General features: G+C 48.6%; 1 protein-coding gene across 3 annotated transcripts in view; it reads right to left on the reverse strand.

Moving 5' to 3' along the window:
- Positions 1-23,176, reverse strand: part of Wwc1 (WW and C2 domain containing 1) — a 169,929-nt gene that overhangs the window by 96,024 nt on the left and 50,729 nt on the right. Inside the window, exon 1 of one of the 3 annotated variants that reach the window (XM_023721765.1) lies at positions 7,026-7,096. The exons of the other annotated variants lie outside the window; for them this stretch is intronic. Within the exon in view, the coding sequence (XP_023577533.1) occupies positions 7,026-7,081 (56 nt within the window). The 5' untranslated portion in view covers positions 7,082-7,096. Of the gene's footprint in view, positions 1-7,025; positions 7,097-23,176 lie in introns of those variants that run through there. 3 annotated transcript variants of the gene reach the window in all.

Below are 23,176 nucleotides of genomic sequence, written 5' to 3' on the forward strand. Positions count from 1 at the left end.
CATAAAAATAGTCATCTTTTGAAATTTACCCTAAGGATTAAAGCTTTTAATCAACAGGGCATCCAAGCAACAGAACCCTATGTCCGGGCACAACTGGGCTCAGTAAGTATTGGCTGACTGGGTGAATAAAACAATAAATAGGAGCAACAAAAAAATGTAGTGGTGTACATAATGCTAATGTGGAAAGATATGCTCAATTTACTTAATGAAAAGACAATGAAAACTTTCAAAGTCCTCAATACAAATGATTCCTTGGACCCCTTCCTGTATGGTTAAGAATGGGATTAGGGAGACCAGACTGGTGAAATAAAACAAGCTGCAGAACAGTGTGATAGTGTGAAGTGTTTTGTGGGTGACTGGTTATGATCACCATGTTGCTCAGGCTGGCCTTGAGGTCTCTATATAGCCCAGGTGGCGTTGAACTTGCAGGGAACATACTGCCTTGATGTGAGTGCTGGGATTAAAGGCTATAAGTGCTGGTATTTTGCGGAGAGAGACAGAGACAGACAGACACAGACACAGACAGACAGAGACAGAGCGAGAGAAGAGACACAGACAGAGACACAGACAGAGACAGAGAGAGACCAACAGAGACAGACAGAGAGAGAAAAATAAAGCTGGAAAAAATACTGAAATATCTGAGTATAGAGATGTAAATACAAGTTTAATTTCTTTTTAAATTAAATGTTCTATGTTTAATTATAATTAAAATATTTAATAATGGTTAAATCTAGGCCTAAAAAGTACATTGTGCATACCATGTTTCCTCTCTGAGTAGTAGGTGCTCTTATTCAACTTTACAAATGAGAAAACATGCTCCATATTGCATAGTTAATAAACACCAAAGGTTGACACCTCTTGATGCCCCACACTAGATTCTAAAACCAAAGCTCTGCCACTAAAAATTAACAAAACCAAGTGAGCCTCAGAAAAATCTGGAACATGGAGCAAGCTATGCTAGAGGCCAAGGACGAAGCTGAACCACAGGGATGTCTGACATGGGCACAGGCACTGGGGCTTCATGCTCTGGGTCTCTTCCGTAGCTGTATCTTGGCACAAAGATCCTCAATAAACTCAGAACGCACGGCTCATCGAAATGCTTCACTGTGATCAACACAAATGCTTCTCTGAGCCCCTCCGAGTGTAGGGTACAGGACTGAAAGGCCAAACATGGATCCTTTCTCTAGAAAACCATTAATTCCTCTGACTGATCCAGCTTCACAGTGAGAATTCATAGCTCGGGTCAATACAAGCTAAGCAGCATCAGTAATGTGACAGACAGGGCCAAGGTGCCACCTCTCACCGAGATAGAATGCAAACAGGAGCCCAACAGGCAGAGAGGGAAGAAAGTGAGCCAAGAGGCCCAGAAGTCTGAAGGAGAAGATGAGCTGAGAAAGACAGCCTTTGGGCTTGACACTCGGGTACCCCAAGGACACAGCCCCCAGGGCGGGGGGTGAGGGCTGCCTTTCAGCACCCTTGCATGGGAATGAGGAAAGCTGCTATGGGAAAGAACTATGCAACTTAACAAGAAATCTGGACAGCAAGATTCTCCCTGGAACAAATGCCAAGAGGGAGATGAATTATTCAGTGTGCAGAGACATGTCATTCAGAGAATGAGGATAAAGGCAAGTGTTTCAGTAGCGGAGGGACTTAAGCACACACACGCTCTCACACACACACGCACACGTATACACACACATTCACTCTTCCTGCCAGGGAGCAGAACTGACTGCCCATGGGCACTGTCCCCTCCTTCTCTGGCTTGCAATGATCCGCCACAGGCAGATGCCAGGAATGTGAGCTGGAAGGAGATAGAGTATCTGCTTGCAGGGGTGGCCAGGCCTCAGGGGCCTGCCTGGAATGCCCCCTCCCCACTAGTCCAGCCAGGTCTGGTCAGTCTCTGCCCCCAGCCTCCACATCCTGGCTGCTCAAAACCCCCTTCGTGAAAGCAAATGACCCAGATGCCGGAGGGCTGAGAGAGGGGGAGGGCAGAGTGCCAGGCGAGAGCGAGTTCTGCTTCTTCTTAATTACAAATCTCAGAAGGGGCACACACATTCCTGAATGTTTCACAACTGGCCCTCCTGGGAAGACAGCCCGGATATGTCGCCTTGGAGACAGGTAGGTCCTGCCAGGTGCATTTCACAAGGGGTACCCAGGCTCAACTGCTGAGAAAGGCTAAACACCTAAAGGCCCCCCTCATCACAGCAGCAGCAGACTGTTTTTTCCCAGAGGGAGTCAAAGGGCAGGACTCCAGGGACACATGACCATGCCAGTCATTCTGCATTCAGACAAGGTGTCTCTTCTGAGGAGGCAACAGGGTGAGGAGCAGAAAGCTATCTGCCTAGTGTAACACCGGTACTGAGTCTCTTGGGACTTAGCAGGTGATCGATCTCATCTCCCATGTTCCTAGTGCTCCCTCCTCAAGTGACCTCTTTATTACCTCCCGACAAGCCCTGACCCCGGCTGGCCCTCTCCTTCCAGGAGCCAGCCAGGGCAGCATCGCCGTGGAAAGAGCCCTCCAGACCAAAAGCCAGAGCCCAGCGCTCTTTCTGCCAACCTCTCCTCCCCACCCAGGCACAATGGGCCGGCTGGTTCTTCCTGCCCTCAGCTGTTTCGCACACATAGTTCCCATAGCTGAGATTTCGTAACCACCGCTAACACCCCTTCACCTCCTCCAGCTGCAGCGCAGCACCACTTCCTGGCAGGCCCGCTCCTTCCGCCCCTGGAAGGCCTAGGTGAGCAAAAGCTTCCCATACCTTTATTCATTCCTCTAACACAGCCAGGCAAGATCAAGATAAGCAGCTCCCATGTTTGTGAGTAGGGCTGAGGGTGGGAGGACATGGCTCAGAGTTGAGCTTTAAAAAACACAGCTGAAGAAGTGGGACAGACAGACAGAGCACTAGCCTTCCAGTGCAGGGGGAAGACATACCCCACCTGGAAGTAGGTCAATGCCATCATTTCAGAGATTCCCATTATTCAGAAAGAAGCACCAGGCCCTGGAACCAAGTAGAAGGGCGAGTGGACGGTCAAGGGAAGCCTCTGAGAAGCTGACCTTGGAAAAGAGACTGCGGAGGAGGAGGGAGGGCAGCCAGCCAAGGGCAGACCTGGGAGAATACCAAGCACACAGGCGCTGGCTCTGGGAAGGGTGATGTTGGTGCATTTAATATTTGGTGGAGGTTTTTTTGTTTTTGTTTTGTTTTTGAGACGGGGTCTCACTCTGTAATTCGGGCTGGTCTTAATCTCAGTATGTAGTCCAAGCTAGCCTCACATCTCACTGCGATCCACCTGTCTCAGCCTCCCATGTGCTTGGACTACTAGTTGTCACCACGCCCAGCTCTGGCACATGTGACAAAGAAACAAGAAAGCCAATGTAGATGGGATGAAGTGCAGATGGTAAGGCTGCGTGACGGGAGTACGGAGCCAGTCTTTGAGGCTCTGAGACCCTTGCTAAGTAAGGACTTTGACTGTAACGCCCCCGAGTATTGCTCCCATGCTGGGCTACACAAGGTGACCTGGACATGCCCCCTGACTGCTCTCTTCTCTTTGGCCTCAGCCTTCTGTTGACATACCAAGCAACCGGACTTTGCAGCATATACCCATCTAGGTCCCATCTGGACCCAATGTGACATGTGAATAAGCCTATTTTCACCCTCCAGATCACAGGATCTGGCCTAGGATACAAGACTTACACTTGACACAGGCAGGGAATGTGATTCCGCAACAATCTATGTGCCCGAATTTCTCCCCAAGGCTGTGAACCGTGGGTAATTAAAGGGTGCATGGACACTGAATAGGTTGCAAGCTCAGTAAATCTACAGCAAAAGGCAAAGGGGGTTTGGAGAAGGGAAAGACTTCCAGGAGGAAGAGATCTAGAAAGGAAGAAAGACAATGGTGGCCAGCTTCATGGATCAGGAGCAGATAGGACAGGTGTCACCTTCGGAGCGTAGGAATCGGATGCCAGCTGAAACTCAGGCTCCACCTTGTCTGAAAGAGTGGGTACATTATGTAACTCTGTAAAGAGGTGTTTCCTTCTCTAAGAAATGCATGAGAAGTCCAGATCTCATCAGGGTGGTGCGAGGATTAAATGGCATAAGCCACAGAAAGCTCTTAGCAAATGTTTTCCTGGCATGTATATAACAAACCCTCAAAAATGTAGGTAGTTAACATGATTAGCTGGAAGCTATCTGTGCGCTGTGAAAATCATGCCACTCTTCAACTTCAATCCTTCACGTGTTAGCTGCCACCATCCATGCCACCGGCCTTGTTCTCCATCCCAAGGGACGCACAGGGGTGGCTGAAACTCATGGGCTCTGGAGTCAGCCCCCTGGCTTCTGGTGCACTCTCTTCTCACCGGCTGTGCATCCTTAGGCACAGACTCTAACCTCTCAGAGTGAGTTGGCCTCCTTATGTGTACGATATGGTGCTCAAGAGTAATTACCTTATTAAAGGGGCCTGTGGTTTGGCAGGGGGTGTAGCTCAATGGCATAGCATCTGCCCAACATGTACAAGGCTCTGGGTACTATCCTCAATACTTAAAAAAAAAAAAAAAATGGCCAAGCAACATTAGCCAATATGAATTAAGTGTTAGACTACTATTGAAAAAAAAGTTCACCTGGGCTTGCATAGCTAATTAGCCTTCCTCTGTGCTTCTCCCTTCCTGGAGAAGCGGGGACTGCATGAGTTTGTGGAAATCGATCCAGGCAAGCTAGGAGACAGCCGCTGTTCTGGATCTGGGCCTCTGAATTTGCTCTTGGAAGCGCAGCATTGCACAGCCACGCCCAAGTTCTCTTTCTCCGGAACACTTCCCTCCCTCTCTCCGGCTCTCCCCTCTTAGAACACCTGTCTCAACATTCTGGCTTCCAAACCCTCCCAGTTTCCTAGTTTTCCTGCTTGGCTGGGCTGGTTTTCCCAGATACTTTCCTGGCCCGGGCACTCCCACTTCTGGAATTCTTTTATGGTAAAAAGAAGAGGGGGCAGAACTGAAGGGAAGATTCCAGAATGCTGCTCCCTCCCACCCTGCTCCCCACCTTCAAGCTGTGCCTCCTTCAACAGTGGCTCACCTGCCCCGGCCACATCCAAGAGCCTGTCTTCAGGATGCCGCTGGGATCACACACCCGCTCCCTCCCTCTGCTTCCATCTGGATGGTCCCCTAACTGTCTCCTTCCCAACTTCCGCAGTCACTTGAACTGCCAGTCCTTTCTGTGTGTCACCTGCTGGAACCTGGGATTACAGCTCTGAGAACTGGACCACGCTCAGATGAGCCATGGCCAACTGCCTACCAGAAGGCCAAGCTCAGCCCGCAGAGAGGGCTGCTTATCCACCGCAGTGCTGTATGCTAAACATGGAATCAGCAAGTCTTCAGGGACAGGCCCTGTCGCCTCGCACGCAGTCCCCGCTGCTCTCAGTGTGTTCTTCTTACGTCTCATCAACAAGCAGCGCATAGCAGCAGTGAAAAGCAAATGGCTCCGGAGCTAGAGGCCCTGGGTTTGGTTCCATGTGTTGCCACTGCCCAATTGTGTGACGTTGGGCAAAATACTTAAAACTCTCTGTGGTTTGGTGTTTACGCTGGGAAAACAAGAGAAATAGCACTATGATTGAGCTCTCATTATGGGCCAGTAACTGTTCAAAGCACTTCATAAATATTTACTCACTTGGCCTTCCTGACAACTCTTTTAGGTAGGTAACATTCAGACCTACTTCTAAGTGTGTTTTCTAGATTAAATGAGATAATGCATGAATAGTACCTGAGGACACAGTTGAGCATTCAATAACTGAGTTATTCATTACTTACATGGCCGCCCAAATGCAGCCCCGTAAGTAGCAGTATGAAAGGAAGTCACAACTAAAAAGGAACTGACAAATCAGTCCCATTTTACCCATGAGAAAACCGAGGCACAGAGAGAACAGACTTGCCCAGGGTCAGCCATGTCCAGCAACACAGCTGAGAATAAAACCTGGGCGCCAACCCCAGCCCCATCGCACTCGCAACACCGAGAGGCCAAGTTGCCCTGGCGCTCGGTCGGCTCGGCCGCCTCTGCTGACATTACTTTCCTGGTGCGCTACCATTACTATACTGAAAGGAGGTGTGTCACTGGGTGGGAACCAAGACGAAGCTACAAAGCTGCCACTCATGGGGACACAAGGCTGGAGATAGGTCCTTTCTCTGATTATACCTCCTCGTCACTTGAAAAGCCCAGCCTGTGGAAGAAAAGTCCCTGGTACACCTGTCTGCCCCTCACCCAGCTCCACCCGAGCGACTGAAACTGGGCATGGTAACACACACCCGTAATCCCAGTGCTTGAGAGGCTGAAAACAGGAGGATCACTACGCGTCTGATCTGTGTAGCAAGACCTTGTAGATCCTGTAATAAATACGTTAAAAAAAGAAAAGAAAAGAAATTCTGTGCCTCCAAGAGTGAGGCAATAAACTAGACTCCCAAGTCCATCTGTCCCAACTGTGTCACATCAGGCCATTCCTTCTCTGGTTCTGAGCCTCCGTCTCCCTATGGACACAAAACAATCAAGAAAACCAACCAGGCAGGGTGGCACACACTTGTAATCCTAGCACTCAGGAGGAGGCAAGAGGATCAGAAGTTCAAGTCCGGCCTAAACTACATAGTGAAGACCCTGTCTCAAAAAAAAAGGGGGGGAATACCTGCCTCCCCAAGTTCTTGCATAGGAATGGCACGTACCTGGCCCCTGGGCACAACGTAGGCAGGGTGCAGCCCTCCTTCCTGAATGTGGGGCCTGGAGGATACTGAACACCCAACTTCACTCCCTCTGGCCCATGAGCTGGGTTTCTACAGTGTTGGCTGCTCAGGGCCTTCTCTGCAGTACTAGAAGCCTCTGTAGCCCACCCACCCTTGTCTGAAAAGGGGCCTTTCGAATTCTCAGAATCTGGACACACACTAAAATCTGGAGCATCAAGAAGGAGAATTCATCTGTGAATTCATCACTGGGATCCTGTCTGACTTACAGCCCCTCCCACAACAGTGTGGTTTATACAGGGGAAGAAGATGACAAGACCTGGGCTGGAATCCCAGCTCTGCCCTTCTGTGCAAGAAGGAGCTGGAACAAGACATCCCCAAGGACTTTTTGCAGCACTGGCCTCGGGGAGTCTCACTGTGGCCTGCCTTCACCACGGGCAGAGGGTCCTGGGTGGCTATGATGGAACGACATAAGTTAAGACATTTTTGCCAGTTAAGTTCTAGGCAGCAGACCACGCATTGTACATAAAACAAATCATTTCCTTTATCTTCACAATATTTCTACAAAGCAGGCACTATCACCATCACCCTCACTGGCCAACAAGAAAGTAGTGATTAGTAAGAAGAACAAAGCCAAGTCTCAGAGAGAGCTGACAAAGTGCAAGGCACTGTCCAGGGTCCCTCACATACTCTAATTCACCTGCACAAGATGCTCGGTTTTATATTTTTATTTCTATTTTTTGGAGCTGGGGATTGAACCTAGGCCCTTGTGCTTGCCAAGCATGCACTTATATCAGCTGAGCTATCTCTGCAGCCCCTCAGCACAGCTGAACTCAGGACCTGCCTTCCTACTGCTGCCATGCTGCCCCACGATCAGCCAGGTGGTAGTCCCAGGGGCAATGTCTCTCTTTGGTGTGTACAGACAGCCACAGTGTCAGGTCTGCCACTGGGGATGGATGTCCCAGGCTGGGACAAAGCCCCAGAAGTAAGAGAGGTGCACTTTTAACCCCCCGGGAGCTGGTTGGTTGTGGAGAGTCTAGGTGTAGTAAGCAGACCCGTTTCACAACATTCCCAAAGCAGAAGCCCAAAGTAGGTTAACTCTACATGGGAGCCAGCTGCCTTCCAAGCCCAGCTACTTAAGCTCTGGGTTCCTCTGCAGATCCTTACAACAAGGCTGCATTATTCACTGCAATCTTTAAGGGACAAAAGAAACCATGTATTTAGTCTAGGGTCTATAGGGTCTACAGGGTCTCACTATATACATAGGACTTGAAGTATTTCTCCTGTTTTCAGCCTCCCAAGTGCTGGGATTACAGGCGTGCACCACCATGCCCAGTCTCAGTCACTGTCTCAGCATGCCCTGGGGCAGGGCCAGCACTACACACTGGGGATCGAACCCCAGTCCCTGCTCTGCCTAAGCAGGTGCTTTAATCCGCTGAGCTATCTGGCTGGCCCCTGAGCTACCTGGCTGGCTCAAAGGGAACTACTAAAAGCACAAATATCAATGATTCAGTGAAAAAGTGACTGCAAAGACTTAGAATCTGAGTGGGAAGACGTTTTAGGAACACTGGAGGTTTATTTTGCTAATGTATTCTGTTTTTCTATATGTGTAAAAGAGACATGTGAATTTAAAAAAAACCTTAAATTTGAAAGGTTTCAACAAGTATGAAATAAACATTCTAACTAATTAAAAACAATGGGTCATAGCTTTATTGGAAGATTTTCTCCTATTCTTATGACACACGAACTAATATTGTTTCTCAAAATCAAAGTCATATTTCTTTGTTATAACCCCAAACCAGGATAGCTAGATGTCCACCAACAGGTGAGTAGACTGGGAACGGTGGTGTATCCACACAATGGACAGACACACTGTGAATATGCGCAATAGGATAGATAAATCTCAGAAACATTTATTGGGTTAGGTAAAAAGAAAAAAAAGGTTCTTCTGTATGATTCCTGTTGTACAAAATGCTAGTAATTCACAGTAGACTAAGTAGAGAGCAGATCAGTGGTCGCGTGGGGACAAGGTGGAGGCAGAGGGAAGATTACAATGGAGCACAAAGGAAATCTCAGAGATGATGGGGATGTTTGCTGTACTGACTAGGAGGATGAGCTACAGAAGCATGGTGTCAAAACTCATCCGAGTTTATACATGAATATTTTAGTATGCACATTTCAATAATTTGCCAATAAGGTTGTAAGGAAAAGCACAGGAAGCCCTCATTTCCTATGCACTAGATCAATTTCTCTAAAATAATCCCATGAGGCTTATTATTAGCTCCATTTCACAGATGTGGATGCTGAAGCATAGACAGCGTGACTAACGCACCGGAGGTGGCCTTGCTGGCCAAGAAGCAGGCCTACCTGACTCCAGTTCTCGCCTTTGCTGTGAGCAACCAGGGCCAAGTGTGGCCCCTTCTGGGCTGATGCTTCTGAAGATGCCACCACTCAGGTACTGTCACTTCAGCACCGAGTCTCTCCACCTGTGTCCATAGGACTCATTCAAGGTCACGGTAGCCACAGAAGAGTGGCTCCTCCTGGTACCTGTCCTGCTCCCCGCACGCATACTCCTTCCTAGGACACATCCCCAGCATCTTCTTAGTGTACACAGCAAACCTTTCTTCCTAGGCCCTTACTCTGTGCCATGCACCAGATGTGGCTGGCCAGAGTCCAGGGGCCAGCTAATCCCCAAGTCACCCACCCTGCGTGACAGGGCCCCAATACCTATCCGCAAAGCTGCAGCTGGCACACCTTGGAAAGCCCCGGCCAGCACAGCCCAGGCGCAGCTGAGAACACGAAGCCTGCAGACTCCCCTATATTTGCTGACTGTATCACAAAGAGCAGCCCGAAGCTTGGCCGCTCTGTCTGCCCAACTGCTATTTCTCTATTTCTCAAGATCACGGAGGCCTAAAGTCAATGATTACAAAGGATCTCTGCACAGGAACTAAAAAGAAAACAGTTTTCACTTCTGAAAAGTACGGCTTTCTTTAAGGGTTCTTCTCCCAGCATTTCTTTCTTTAAAGAAGAAAGTGAATAGAACACTGTTCCCAAAGGGAAGCCCTACCTGCAAGTCAACATGAAACCCCGAAGCGTTCGGAGCTGCAGGCAGCTGCATTCAAGTCACCGGTGCAACACATAAGCAATGAAAGCAGCTATTTTGGGAAGCCCTGGAAAGAGGCTGAGACAATATGAATTATTCATTCATACTGCTAGGATGACTTCTCAGCATTGTCCTCTCCACGGCAGCTCTCTTTCTCTTGTTCATTCAGCTGCTCAAGCACAGCAAGGAAACACAATACTCTGGGCTTGCATGCACGTGCGCGCGCGCACACACACACACACACACACACAGAGCCAAGTTGCCACTCCAGATGGTGAGCCACATGGAAAAGAAACCCACACTCAGGTTGGCAGATGCTTGCAGCTCCCAGTGCCAGGGGAGAGAGTATAAATTTCCAATTGGTTCAGGAAAAACGAGCAAGAGAGAAACAGATACACACACACACACACAGTGGTCAAAAGACAGCGTACACGCTGCCACAGAGAATATATGGTATGTCCAGTATCCCACGATCTTCCAAGCTGCTGGGTGACCAGCAGGCAGCTTGACAAGCAATGGGTAGGATCCAGAGCACACGTGGACTCCACTGCCCTCTCGGGAGGAAGGGAAGTGGCACAGAGCTCCACAAGGAGTCCACCCAGAGTGCAGGTCGCACAGGCTGTGTCCAGTGGTCAGTGGAGACATCACCTGCACTCTGAGTCACGACAGCTCTGTATACCATCTTACACTCATCCAGGTGACCCTGGCCAAGTTCTTGCCCTCTGCTGGCCTTCAGTTTTCCTACCAATGAAGCAACGGGGCTCTCTGCTCTATCTTAGCCAACTCTTCTCGACTGGCACCCATGTGCCATTTTGCCCTAGCAGTGAGCTGTGCAAGGAGGTGAGAGTCAAAACCCTGAGAGAACACCAGGTGCTCAGAGCTCTACACGCACTGTACCGTTAGTCTCTCAGTGCTCCTGTTAAGTGCTTCCTATTACAATCCCACTGTACAGACAGAGAAACAGGGGCTTAGAGACGTGATACTGAGCTACACAGGGCTATGCGACTGTTAAGAAGCAGACAGAGATGGGAATTCAGATGCCGAGTACTACTCAGAAAATGAAGAAGATGGCTAACTGCACAATGGCTAACCTGACGAGAGAATCTGTAAAATACGACAGAATTTGAAACTATTCCCTGGAAAAGCCTCCCTTTCTAAAGTCTGCTACGTGGAAAAAAAAAATTCTCTTTGCACCTGGTAATTTAGGAATGTTTATCAAGAATACGGTGGGGGTAAAGCTATCTGTGAAGACCAGAGGAAAAGACGGGCGTTCCATGTGCCCAAGGGGCTCATTCTAGCTTCTCAGGGCAAGAGTGGATGTCTCTGATGAGCAGGACAGAGCAGAGAAGCACTTGGCTCCTAACAAAGGAGGAAGCCACGCAACCACACACACACACACGCACACCCCGACTCGCTCACCGATGATCAGGGCCCGGCTGCTGTTCTCCACCTACAGAAGCGGGAAGATTTCTACACAAATGCAGCATTGTTTATCACAGAAAAAAAAAAAAAATGGACATAGCGGGGTCGCGGAGATAGCTCAGCAGTCTAAGCGCCTGCCCAGACAAGTGCTGGGTTTGATCCTTGGTACCACATGCTGTGCCAGCCCTGCCCTGGGCATGCCATGCCAGCCAACAAGACCAAGTGGTGGCACATGCCTGTAATCCCACAGCTGGGGAGGCTAAGACAGGAAGATCACTATGAGCCTGAGCTGCGTAGTGAGACCCTGTACCCCTGTACTAAACATACTTAAAAAAAAAAAAAAAGGTCATAGCAATAAATGGCAGTTAAATGATACAGGTATTTAGAATGAAGCACTCTGAATTCAGAGAATTCAAAAGAGAGAAAAAAACGGGAAACAAAGTCACTCATGTAGCATAATCATACCCACTTGCAAAAAAGGGGGAAACTGATTATAAAGAAAATACCAAAATGAAAGGTGAGTTGTGTTTGCCTTTCTGTGGTGCGGTAAGGTTCAGGGCCAATTTAGTATTTTGTTGGTTTTATAAACAAAAAATAAAATAAGTATAGAACTGAGAACTTGTGATTTTTTTTTTTTTTCAGAACCAGGGATTGAACTCAGGCCCTTCTACTGAGCTATCTCTCCAGCCCCGTGAAAATATTAAAAAATATTTCCCCACCAACCTCAGTCCTTGTTTTAAAATCTCTACCTTCATAAAAATTCGTTCTAAAATGAACTCTAATTGTCTTCTCATGGAAATATTCAAAGTAGCAGCATAACATCCCTAATCCAAAAATCAAAAATGCTCCAAAATCAGAAATTTTCTGGGCACAGACGTAAGACCCAAAGCAGAAAATCCACACCCGACTTCATGTGGTGTGTTACAGTCAAATCTACACTGAAAATACTAACCAAAATCACCTTCAGGCTTTCAGATGGGCCCGGGCAGCGTCTTACTAATTAATGGCTGTTCCCTCTGCATTTACATAGGAGGGCACCAAGTGAATGTTCACTGAGTGAACAAAGGAACTCTTACATAAAGAAAGCATCTCACCAGAATTCCCAGCAGGGTGCACAGGTAGTTTTGTCCGTTCTAACAAAGAGAAACTTATGACTAAAGAGACATTACACATCCTCAGAGTGCTCTTGCCTTCTTGGCCTTACCTGACTCTCACGTAACCATCGCAACACACCACCGGGACCACCCCAACTATTCCTTCACTCAGCAGATGTGCAGCCTGACGCTTGGACACTGCTCACGGGAGCTCCTGAGTTCCCGGCTGGGTCAGCAATGGACATCAGCCACCTGGGCCCACTGATCAGTCTGTTCTGCCATGCACTCTCATGGACTTCCCTGTCACCTTCAGTTGCTAACTGGAGAAGAGTGACAATGGCCAGTCCCCTTTCCCCTAGGAGAGGATAACTCCCTGGAGAGGTAACACAACCTCTGCTCTGTTCCTGTTTCATTGTCACCAGTGCAACCACATTCTGCAGCCTAGGACAGCTCTACTTAAAAACTCCTGGGGGCAGGAAGTGACAGGTGAGTGGAGAGGATCCTTGAGCACTGTCTTTAGGTTTCCACTTCCTGGATGCCAGGAATGACTCCCTCACCATGCAGATTCCCTGACCACAGCTAGGCGTGGGCTGGGAACTCTCCCAGTCTGGCTGACCCATGCTTGACACTGGTTCTCTATGACCTCTTTCCCCCAGACAACACACAGAAGCTCAGAAGTTGGGACCAAGCAAAGGCTTCAGCAGCAAAAACACCTGCATTCCTTGCTGTAAGAGCTTGGGCCAGACTCCACTACTCTAGGGTCCTTGTTTTTCTTTTTGTTTTGGTGGAACTGGGGACTGAACTCAGGCCCTTGTGCTTGTCGGGCAAGCACTTATTCTACTGAGCCATCTCCCCAGCCTCATCTCTAGGGCCCTTGTACAGCATGTTTTGTGATATGGAATAGAGCGCTAGAAGGACACATTCCTCTCTTTTCCAGAATGAGGCTTTCTAGTCAATATGATTTTCAGCTATGTGATGGGTCTAACAAGCAAAACTTGCAAGGGGAAGTTTCATAGTAGAAAATAACGTATTTGGGTTATAGCTCCAGAAGAGGAATAGAGGTTTTATTCCCCCACTGCTCCTCCACACACTGAGAGACTAACCCGGGATCAGTGCTTTTCTTGACCTGCACCCATGGATTTGCAAATGTCTCCTGATGGCCCCCATGCCCCTCCTCTGGTCCCCAAGGGAATGACTGACCTTTCTCTTCCCCCAACTCTCCAGGCGGTCTTTCCTCTTCACCCTGGCTTCTTCTCCCCCTATGGTGAAGCCTCCTCTCCTACTCTGTCCTTCCTGTTACCTCCCCCTGCCCCCTGCCCCATGACAAAGAACACATAAACCCATCCTTGCCCCTCTCTTCCTTCAAACCCTTCCAAGTCTTCCCTTGAGAACTAGATGGAACCCGAACTGCACATTGGAGCCTTACATGGCCTCCCTACTGGAGCCCCTTCCCTGTTTCTTCAGTGTCTCAATACAGTAACCTCATCTGACCTCACAGCCTTTACTCACACAGGTTCCTCTGCTGTGGAGGCTGATACCTGTCCCCATCTATACATCCATCCACTTTTTACTGGCCAGCTCCTCTTGCCTTCTGCTCATAGCTGAAGTCATTTTTACAAGGCCTTCCTGGGAGCCCTGTCTGGTGATTCTCCCCTCCCACTACTTCCTGTCGTTAGTCAGCCTGCCTGCCTGCCTGCCTGCCTGCCTGCCTGTCTCTTTTCCACTACAATGGAGCTGGGCCTACAGACTTTATTACAGGCTTATGTGATCAAACACACAAGTCCTCACACAGTGCTGATGTTCCCTAACATGTGCTGAATGAAAGAACTCCCTCTGCACCGGGCAAAGTTCTAGGTATTTTGATCTGTTTCCTTTTTCCTTCCTGAAGCAAAGTCCCTGAACCCAACACCGACAAAGCCAGCACCAGTTTCCTACAGAAGAATTTCAGAAACACAAAATACATAGCTCCACTCAAGGAGCGGCTGTAAGCCGCAAAACTGCTCATCCCTGATGTTCAGTGTGGTCCACATACCCCAAAGCAAACCAGAGGCCACTAAACACTGGGCCCCGAGAACATTCTAGAGGAAGACTGCAAAGAGGACTTCACTTACAGGCGGACAGACTGAAGGCTCCAGCCCAAATCCTTTCTCTGCAGACTGGCCCAAGTAAGACACTAGTCTACATGACGGCCCCGCCTGTAGCCCCAGCAACTCAGGAGCTGAGGCCAGCGGATTGTAATTCTGAGGACAGACTGGGCAACGTAATGAGACCTGACCTCAAAATTAAAATTTAAAAAAGGAGCTGCAGATACAGCTCAGAGGCAAAATGCTAGTCTAGCACTCAGAGACGCCAGTTTTACTGTCCAGGCTTGCACCCTGGAGGTAGGTAGTGAGGCCTTGGAACTGAGTCCACAGAAATCACCAAGGGTCTCTCAACTTGAGGGGTAATGATGTGTGCATGTCCAGTGTTGGACCCATCCCAGCTTCCCCAAAAACATGGAATAAAAAAAAAAACAACAGAATGAGCTTTTTTTAGCAAGGAGTCCTGATACATGCCTATAATCCCAGCACTTGGGAGGTGGAGGCAAGAGGCTCTTTGCAAGCTTAAGACAAGCCTGGCCTACAAATTGAGCTCAAGGCCAGCCTCAACTGCATAGCGAGACCCTGTCTCAAAAAGCCAAAAAAAAAAAAAAAAAAAAAAAAAATTTTTTTTTTATTTTTTTTTTATTTTATTTTTTTTTATTTTTATTTTTTTTATTTTTTATTTATTTATTTATTTATTTTTTGCGGAACCAGGGATTGAACTCAGGCCCTTGCACTTGCCAGGCAAGCACTTATTCTACTGAGCTATCTCCCCAACCCCAATAAACTTTTTAAAAAGTAGGCCAAAATATATTTTATATTTGAGATATTTGTCAGTAGCTTAAACATTACATTTCCTTAAAGAAAATACAAGTGCAGGAAAAAAGATCCAACAGTGAACCTCTAATTTATGTCTATTCTAGTGTATCAATATTGAAAACTATAAGAGGAAAAAGCATTTATAATCAGCGAAGCCTGAGCCAAGCATCTTATACATTGTGACTTCATGTTCAGCACTAAGTACTCTACGTGCATGAGCTCAAAATCAACCAGAAGTAAATGCAGGGATAGTCACCCATTCATGATCAACACACAACTTGAGAATGACGAAAACGCCACTCTAAGTGACATTTTCATGGAAGACGCCATAGGATTCCTAGACAAGCAAGGTCCTTGTACATTGGTGACTCCCAGCAGGCTCCATAAAAGCAGCAGGGAAGTAGCTTGCGTTCCTTCAACCAAGTCAGTAACTTGGTATGTCTGCAGCTCTTGCAACTGTAGGCTGTTCAGTAGAGAAATCCAGGTGTTGTGATTTGTGGCTCCCTGGCACTATGGGGCAGGGGATGGCAGCAAGCCTAAATCTAGGGATGGAAAATGAGAAGTATTCAGGGGAATTTTGCAGTTCACCTTGAGGTGGCTCAGCAAGGCCGCAGCAGGTTGACATCAGGAGTAGAGGTGTTGCACTTTTGCACCAAACAGCAACTTGTCTCTTTGTTTAGGAACTTTACATGCAAAGGGCAACAACTGCCTCAGGGTCAGGAAGGACAGCATGAAATGAATGAAGTCTGAAACTGGGCATGGTAGCACACTCCTGTAGTCCCAAGATGTGGGATGCTGAGGCAGAAGATTCCTACACAGTTTCAAAGCCAGCATGGGTTACATACAGAGTTCAAAGCTGTCTGTCTGAACTACATGGCAAGAATTTGTCTCAGATAGGGAAAGGGAGAGAGCAGACAGACAGAGACAGAGGGACCAACAGACGGACAGCAACAGATAGATAGACAGACAGACAGACATAGTGACAGCAGACAGAAAGGCAGGCAGGAGCCTGGAAAGTCTAAGAAGGAGCAACAGCATGGGAAGGGGTGTGTCCAGGGTGTACCCTGAAAGGACTTCAGAGCAGAAAAGAGGCTACTACAGCAATGGAAAGCGAATACGTTTTGGGGCAGGAGAATCTGGGTTGAGATATGTGATATACCCACAAACTCCCCATGATAAATGTGATCATTATTGCAAATATGTACCAATTAATTTTTCTTAAAATTTGAAAATGGTAAGTGAGCAAATAACTTCACCTCACCAGAAATAACAGTGACAATAAAAGTTCTCATTCAATGAGCACGCCTAGGGCTGGTGAGACAGCTCAAGGGACTAAAGTGCCTGCTTAGGCAAACTTAGACAAGTGCAGGGCAGCCTGAGCAGGCCACACAGTCCAGGTGCAGTGGCGCACGCCTGTAATCCCAGTGCTGGGGAGACTGAAAACAGGAGGATCACTGTGAGTCCTAGCTGCATAGTGAGACCCTGCAACGACCAAATACATTAAAAAAAAAAAAAAAAAAAGCAGGCCTAGGTGCGAAGCATTGACCTAGCGGTTACACCTGTTCCTTCAATCTTCCCAGCAATGCAAAGAGAGAGATAATGGATGACTTTCTGCATCACAGAAGGAACCTGAGGCACAGAGGGGGTAAGCCAGGGTAGGAATCTGGGCAGGTTAATTCTGGGTTCTGTGCTCTAATCACCATGTACTACGCAGCTAGTAAAAGGGAGGGAGCAACAGTCTGAAAACCGGGCAGCATCGCAACATCTCCTCTTATATGTTTGGAGACCTTCCAAGGCCCGAGGGGCTGCCTGAACCCATCCAGAGTACAGCAGAAATTATACCATGTTTTCCTATGCACATACACCTATGATAAAGCATAATTCATAAATTAGGCACAGCAAGATGTCAACAATCTGAATAACAAAATAGATCATAATATACTGTAATAAAAATTGTGAGAACATTCTGTCTATATCTCTCAGACAAATACTATTGTCCAAAACTGCAGGTGTCCCCAAGTAATTGAAATCTTGAATAAGTAGAAAATACTATGCTATGGCAATCAGGAGGGAAACTCCCCTAAAAACACTACAGATGGCCCTGGTACCAACTGGAACTCAATGAACGTTACCTGGTAATGTAAAGGCAGGTCAGACAAGGAAGTACTTGCCAAGGGCATACTATACGTCTTTACTTTGTGAAGGTTATCTGACCACCTGGCATGGTTATCACATTTTTCAGATGATGAAATTAATGCTCAGGGAGGTTTAACTTGCTGCAAACCACATAACTGCAAAATCAAACAGACCACAATTATAAATACCCAACAAATGCCTACGGAACACTGTTTTTAATAATCCTATTTAAACTGGGGAGTGCAGCTTGGTGGTAAAGCATTTGCCTAGTGTGGGTCAGTTCCTTGTTTCCATCCCCAGCACCATCAATAAATAAGCAAACAACAAAAATACTGGGTGCATTAAGATTCACTGAGCTCTTGCCATGTGGTCAGCCATGTGCTCAATGTTCCATATGTTCCATATGTTCTGCAGGACCCATGGCAGAGGGTCCTGCAACTGGCAAAGAGAGGCTCTCAGACCTGGACCAGAAGTACCCTGCCTCCAGAGTCTGTGCTCCTTCTACAGTGAGCAGAGAAGACACAAGTTGCTGAGCGGACATATGGGTTGCAGTTTTAAGTGGAGCATCACTGAACATCACCTTTAGGACCTGAGTACCACAGGACAGCCCCCTCCAGTGGGTGGGTGGTAGTTGCCATAGAAACAGCATACCTGCCGGGGTATATTCTCTTAGCCTCTACAGCCACCCTGGCTTTTCCATTTCTCTTCACTCTAGAGATCAAAATCCTCCCCAGCCTACCAAGGCCCCCTGGCACCATGGTCTTTGCCCTGCAGTCTCCATGAGGCCCCCCTGGGGGCACCCTCTTCTCATCTCCCACAGGTCTTCATCTGGACTCCTCCTTTTGTCACATCCCACCTCACAGCACTGACATCTGTGTCCTGAGGCAATCGCCATGCTAGATTCGTTTCTAGATCTTGTGTTTTAGATTCCTCAGCACAGCACAGTGCCTGACAGTGGCTCATAAGATGACTCACAGGGCCCAGATGCAAGATGGAAGCAAACCCTGGCCCTCTGAGTGGCAGCAGGATTCCCACTCCAAGGCCCCCTTCAGCTGATCAGATGTAATCAAAGATGGGGTCTCTCTCTGGTGCTGTTACATCCCCAACATTAGCAGGCTTCTTTTCAATTAAGCAAGATCAAACCCCAGGCTCACAGGCTTCCCCCAGGCTATCTAGCTAGGAATTGATAACACCCTTCTACCCCCGCGGGCGGAAGTAGGGAAAGGGCCCCGCCAATGACTTAAGTTTGGGAAAACCCCAATTGAATTCAGGGCTTGTCATCTCTTCTACGTTCAGTAAACATGTGTTGAGCAAACGGTTGAGCAGGAGCATGGATGGCGGCACTAACGGGTTCTTCTCCATTTCCTCTCCCTCCCGCCCCGCCTGGGAGCAGATGCTTTTCATGCTGAGGTTTAGAAAAACATTTCTTAAAAGGAGGGAGGAAAGAGGAGTCGGTCAAGAAGAGCTCCATGCTTCTGTCCTCATGGCCCCCACAGAGCTGGGAGCCAGGGACCAAAAAGGAGACGTGTGCAGGACAGCTGTTGGATTTTTGACACCAAACACCGACTTCTCCCTCTTCTGGTGACAGTGTTCCAAATTTCCATGGAAATCCACCTCTCTCAAGATTCTCAGTCCATTTTCTTTGCTGGGGAACCCTCTAGAGATGAGTATGTGGCCACGGTCAGATCCAGTCTGCACCCTGCACCCTGACTTCTGGCTCAGTGGCAGGCAAGCGGCCTAACACAGACTCCTAAGAGTCAACGTGAGGACCTTCAAGAAAGCCAAAAATAAACAGCACATTTCTGTCAATCCTAGAGACCATCACACGCAAATGGGCAAAAACAGCAGTCGGTAGAATTAGGAGATGGAGAACACAGTCCTGAGATCACTGGAGTCCTGGATCTGGCAGCCACTTCTCCTCAGCTCTTCCAGTGCATGAGCCTATATTTTCCTCCAGCACTCAAGGTCCAACTTGGCTGAGGGCTGTTCTGTGAGGTCACGGAGCAATGACCTGGGACTGGGAGGTGAAGCAGGTGTTTTAAGTAACAAGGCAGAGACAGCTCAACTTTGGAGACCAGAGCAAGATGGTGCCCCTGCAGATGTCACCGTTTTTTCGGAATGAAGTGGTGACTACTATCTTAAAGAAAAACACTCACTGAGGAAGATGCTACTGGTCCTACTGGTTGACCAGTAGGCCTGTTGATCCTGACCAAGCAAGACTTCCAATGCAGGAAGGCTCAGGAGCCCCCAGCTCAGGGGTGCAGAGGACCATCGAGCCCCTCACCAGCCCCACTCTGCCTCTGGTCTGCAAACGGAAACAGGAGGGAGATGAAGCACTGTGGTGAGGGGAGGAGGTAGTGGCCCTGCAACCCTGCGGGGCTCCCAACAGCAGACAAGGAAGTCCCCGCACAGCATGACTCCTCACAGACAGGCAAGTTGTTGTGCTCAGTGAACAACAGAAGACTCACAGAGCCTGCCGTGGAGCTGAGCCCACGGTGAGGTGGGTGAGGTGCTTCGCCATAACTGGCCCCTGCAGAGCGGGATGAAAGGCAGGAAGCTTTCATAGGGAAGAAAAGAAAGGGATTTCTTGAGTTGGAAGTTATAAAACATTTAAAACAGGGCCCTGGACATAGCTCTGTGGCATAAGCACCTGTCTGGTAAGCACAAGGTCCTGAGTTTGACTCGCTGTACCAAAAAAAAAACAAAACAAAACAAAACCAAAGCCTATCCCTTTAACTGTAACTTGCGAGATGCTATACAACAGTGAGATCAAAACTGCAGCGAATGAGCTGGGCGTGGTAGCGCAGGCCTGCAATCCCAGCACTCAGGAGGCTGAGGTAAGAGGATCACTGCGTGTTCAAGATCAGCCAGGGCTCAAAGTGAGATCAACGCCAGTCTGAACTTCTTGGTGAGACTCTGTCTCAAAAAGGAAAAAAACAAAGCAGTGAACGTTTAAATCAAAATAAATTTTATTACCTTAAAAGACACATTGCTAGTAATTCCCCTCACATTCTCCCTCACTTCACATAGACGTATCCCTTTAAGCTTGTTGCTTTCTGAAGCAGTTCTGGAAGTTCTCTTTCCTAAATGTCTTTTCATAGCTGCCTCAATGTTCTAAATCAATACAAGATGGCTACGGCAATTACTGTCTAATAAAACCTCACAGTGTGCCCTTGTGCACCACCTTTCAGGCAGCCACAGTAGTGTAACTGAAAATACAAAAGGAGATTCCAGCAGGCTTGCTCAGGAACAGGTCCAGGGTGGGGGCCGCATAGAGTCACCAGAATCTCAGGGACCCATCCCCTGTGGCTGAACAACTCCGCAAGTCCCTAGGACACAACCACAAGACTTCTGTCCTTTTAGAAATCTGTATTTCTGGTTATCTCAAGGCAGAGACGGGGAAACTGAGGTCCACAGAAAGGAAGGGACTTGGTCATGGTCATGCAGTGGCAGAGCTGGGAGAACATAACTCACATAACCACACACAAGCTCTGGAATCTTGGGCATGTCAGTTTTGCTGTGCTTCAGTTTCTTCCTCTGCAAAATGGGGATGGTGATAATAGTGCCTAGCTCACAGGGCTGTTGGTAAATTTACAGGACAACGTGTGTACTACACTAGGTATTACACCTGGAGTACAGAAAGCAGTCGCGGTATGTTGGCTTGCAATTTTCAGATCACTCAGCTACTTGATTCCAGGAGAGAAAACCCATTCTTCCCATATCCCCCAAGGAACGAACTCAGGCTCACCAGGTTAGGGACTGGGCACCTGGAGCCCCATGCTAAGCAAATTCCTTGCTGGCCACATGCAGGAAGAGATTGACTAGGTTGATCATTTCTTTCTTTGTGTTTCTCCACTGGACCCTGACGAGACAAGGACTCCTCAGCCCTCCCCAGTCCCAGCTCTCCGGATGCAGCCTTTGTACTTCCTCCTTGGAGAAGGCTTATTTGTGATGGCCGTCACCCCCAGCTGGCAAGATGTGTGGCTCTCCTCTGGCCCATGGAGGGGGATAAAGGCAGGCCTGTGCTCCCAGCCAAGCTCCCACCCCACCCCGGAACTTCCTGAGAGGTGTGCTTCAGTGAAAGGGACAATGATGTGTGGCTCGTCCCTGTGCCAGTAGCTCTTCCCATCCGGCTGTGGATTAAGGAGCCTGGGTAACTGCCCAAGCGGAATAAAGCCCACAGACATCCTGGGGACGTGCCTCTTGTTGGCGGGAAGGCGGCAGAGAGGGCGAGGGCAAGGCTGGCGGAGTGGGCATCTCTGAGCTTGAGCTCGGGCACACACATGGTAGTCATGTCTTCGTTTCGGGTGCCAGCCACGTGCCCTGCGCACTGCACTGGACCACCGCACTGCACCCCAAGACTGGGGGTAACATCATCTCCCAGGGACTGGGAGAAGTACAGCAGCCCAAGCACACTGGGTGTACGCACATGTTTGCACACAGTAGTTGTTTGGTGCTTTGCTGTCACAGAAGATATAAGCTGAATAACTAACCAGCCCACTCCTGAGCAAGACACCTCTGCCCCTGCAAACTACGAGAGACGCCACCCCAGTAAGCCCTCTCAGCCCCTCTGCCTCTGTTTCCCTGGGTTTCACAAGGCCTTACTATCTCTCCCTGGAAACAGTGATCTCCACAAGGGTCATCGGGACTGTTTAGGTCATTGCAGTGTTGCCATTGGACAGTGACTGCATCATCCCTGGCACATAAGGAAGGTAATAAATATCTAGTGATATTTGGGAGATGGACTACTTGACAAGGACACTATATATATTTATTTATTTATGATAAGGTCTCACTATGCAGTTCAGACTCACAGTGATCCTCCTGTCTCAGCCTGCCCAGCACTAGGATTATAGGTATGAGGAACCACACCCGGTTTTGGGGCCAGCACAGTATGCCCAGGGTTTCCAGGCTGACAAGGCATGCAGTACTAGGGTTCGAACTTAGGTCCTTGTGCTTGCCAGGCAGGTGCTTAGACCACTGAGCTATGTCCCGAGCCAGACACTATAAATTTTAAAAAGTCATCACATTTCACCCAGGCTAATCAATGAAAGAGATCCTCATACAGATTTCTCCTGATCTTGTGTGGGGCCTTGGTACATGAGACACCTGGAGGGCTGTGCCCACATCAGTCCTTGAGCTGACAGAATGGCAAAAAATGGGTTTGGGTCTACTCTACAGGGGACCCACAAACAGGTCCTAATTGAGTAAGCAATGACTTCATACTAAACACCAGCACTGGTGGGGGAGGGGAGCAGGAAATGAACAGCGGCTGCTTCTGGGTCAAGGTGAAGGGAAAGCAGGGAAACATCCCCTCTGACTCGGTGGGCTAAGCAAGGAGTTCCAGGACCTGCCTCCCTCCTGGAGTCTGTGCTGGAAGAAGGCTAGGTCTTAGCTCAGTTAAACCAGGAACTCACAGCGTCCCCAGGAAATGGCCCCCGTGCTGGAAAGTTGTGCAGCTGAACTGGACAGACCCTGGCCTTGGCCTCCGGGAGGGCATCAGTGCGTTAGGGCACGGCCAGTGCCTGGGGGGCTTCCCAGAACCCCGTCCGGAAAGGAGGGAGGAGCCAGATTACACACAAGTCCAGTGTCACAGACTGAGAATGACTTTCCTATACGGGGAAACAATGCCTGCTAAAGATGGAGCTGTGGGCATTTCCTCCTCCATGCTGTTCTTCAGGCCCTCCCTGCCTCCCTGATACTTTTAAAAGCTCCTCCGTGTAACTGCCCAGAGTCCCACAGTCCAAGAGGAAGGCATCTACAAGGCTGGGTCAGAGGAACACATCCCCCCCCCAAGTGGCCCTTCCCAAATCAT

This window comes from Octodon degus, unplaced genomic scaffold (genome assembly GCF_000260255.1).
Source record: "Octodon degus isolate 3935 unplaced genomic scaffold, OctDeg1.0 scaffold00085, whole genome shotgun sequence".
Lineage (NCBI taxonomy): Eukaryota > Metazoa > Chordata > Mammalia > Rodentia > Octodontidae > Octodon > Octodon degus.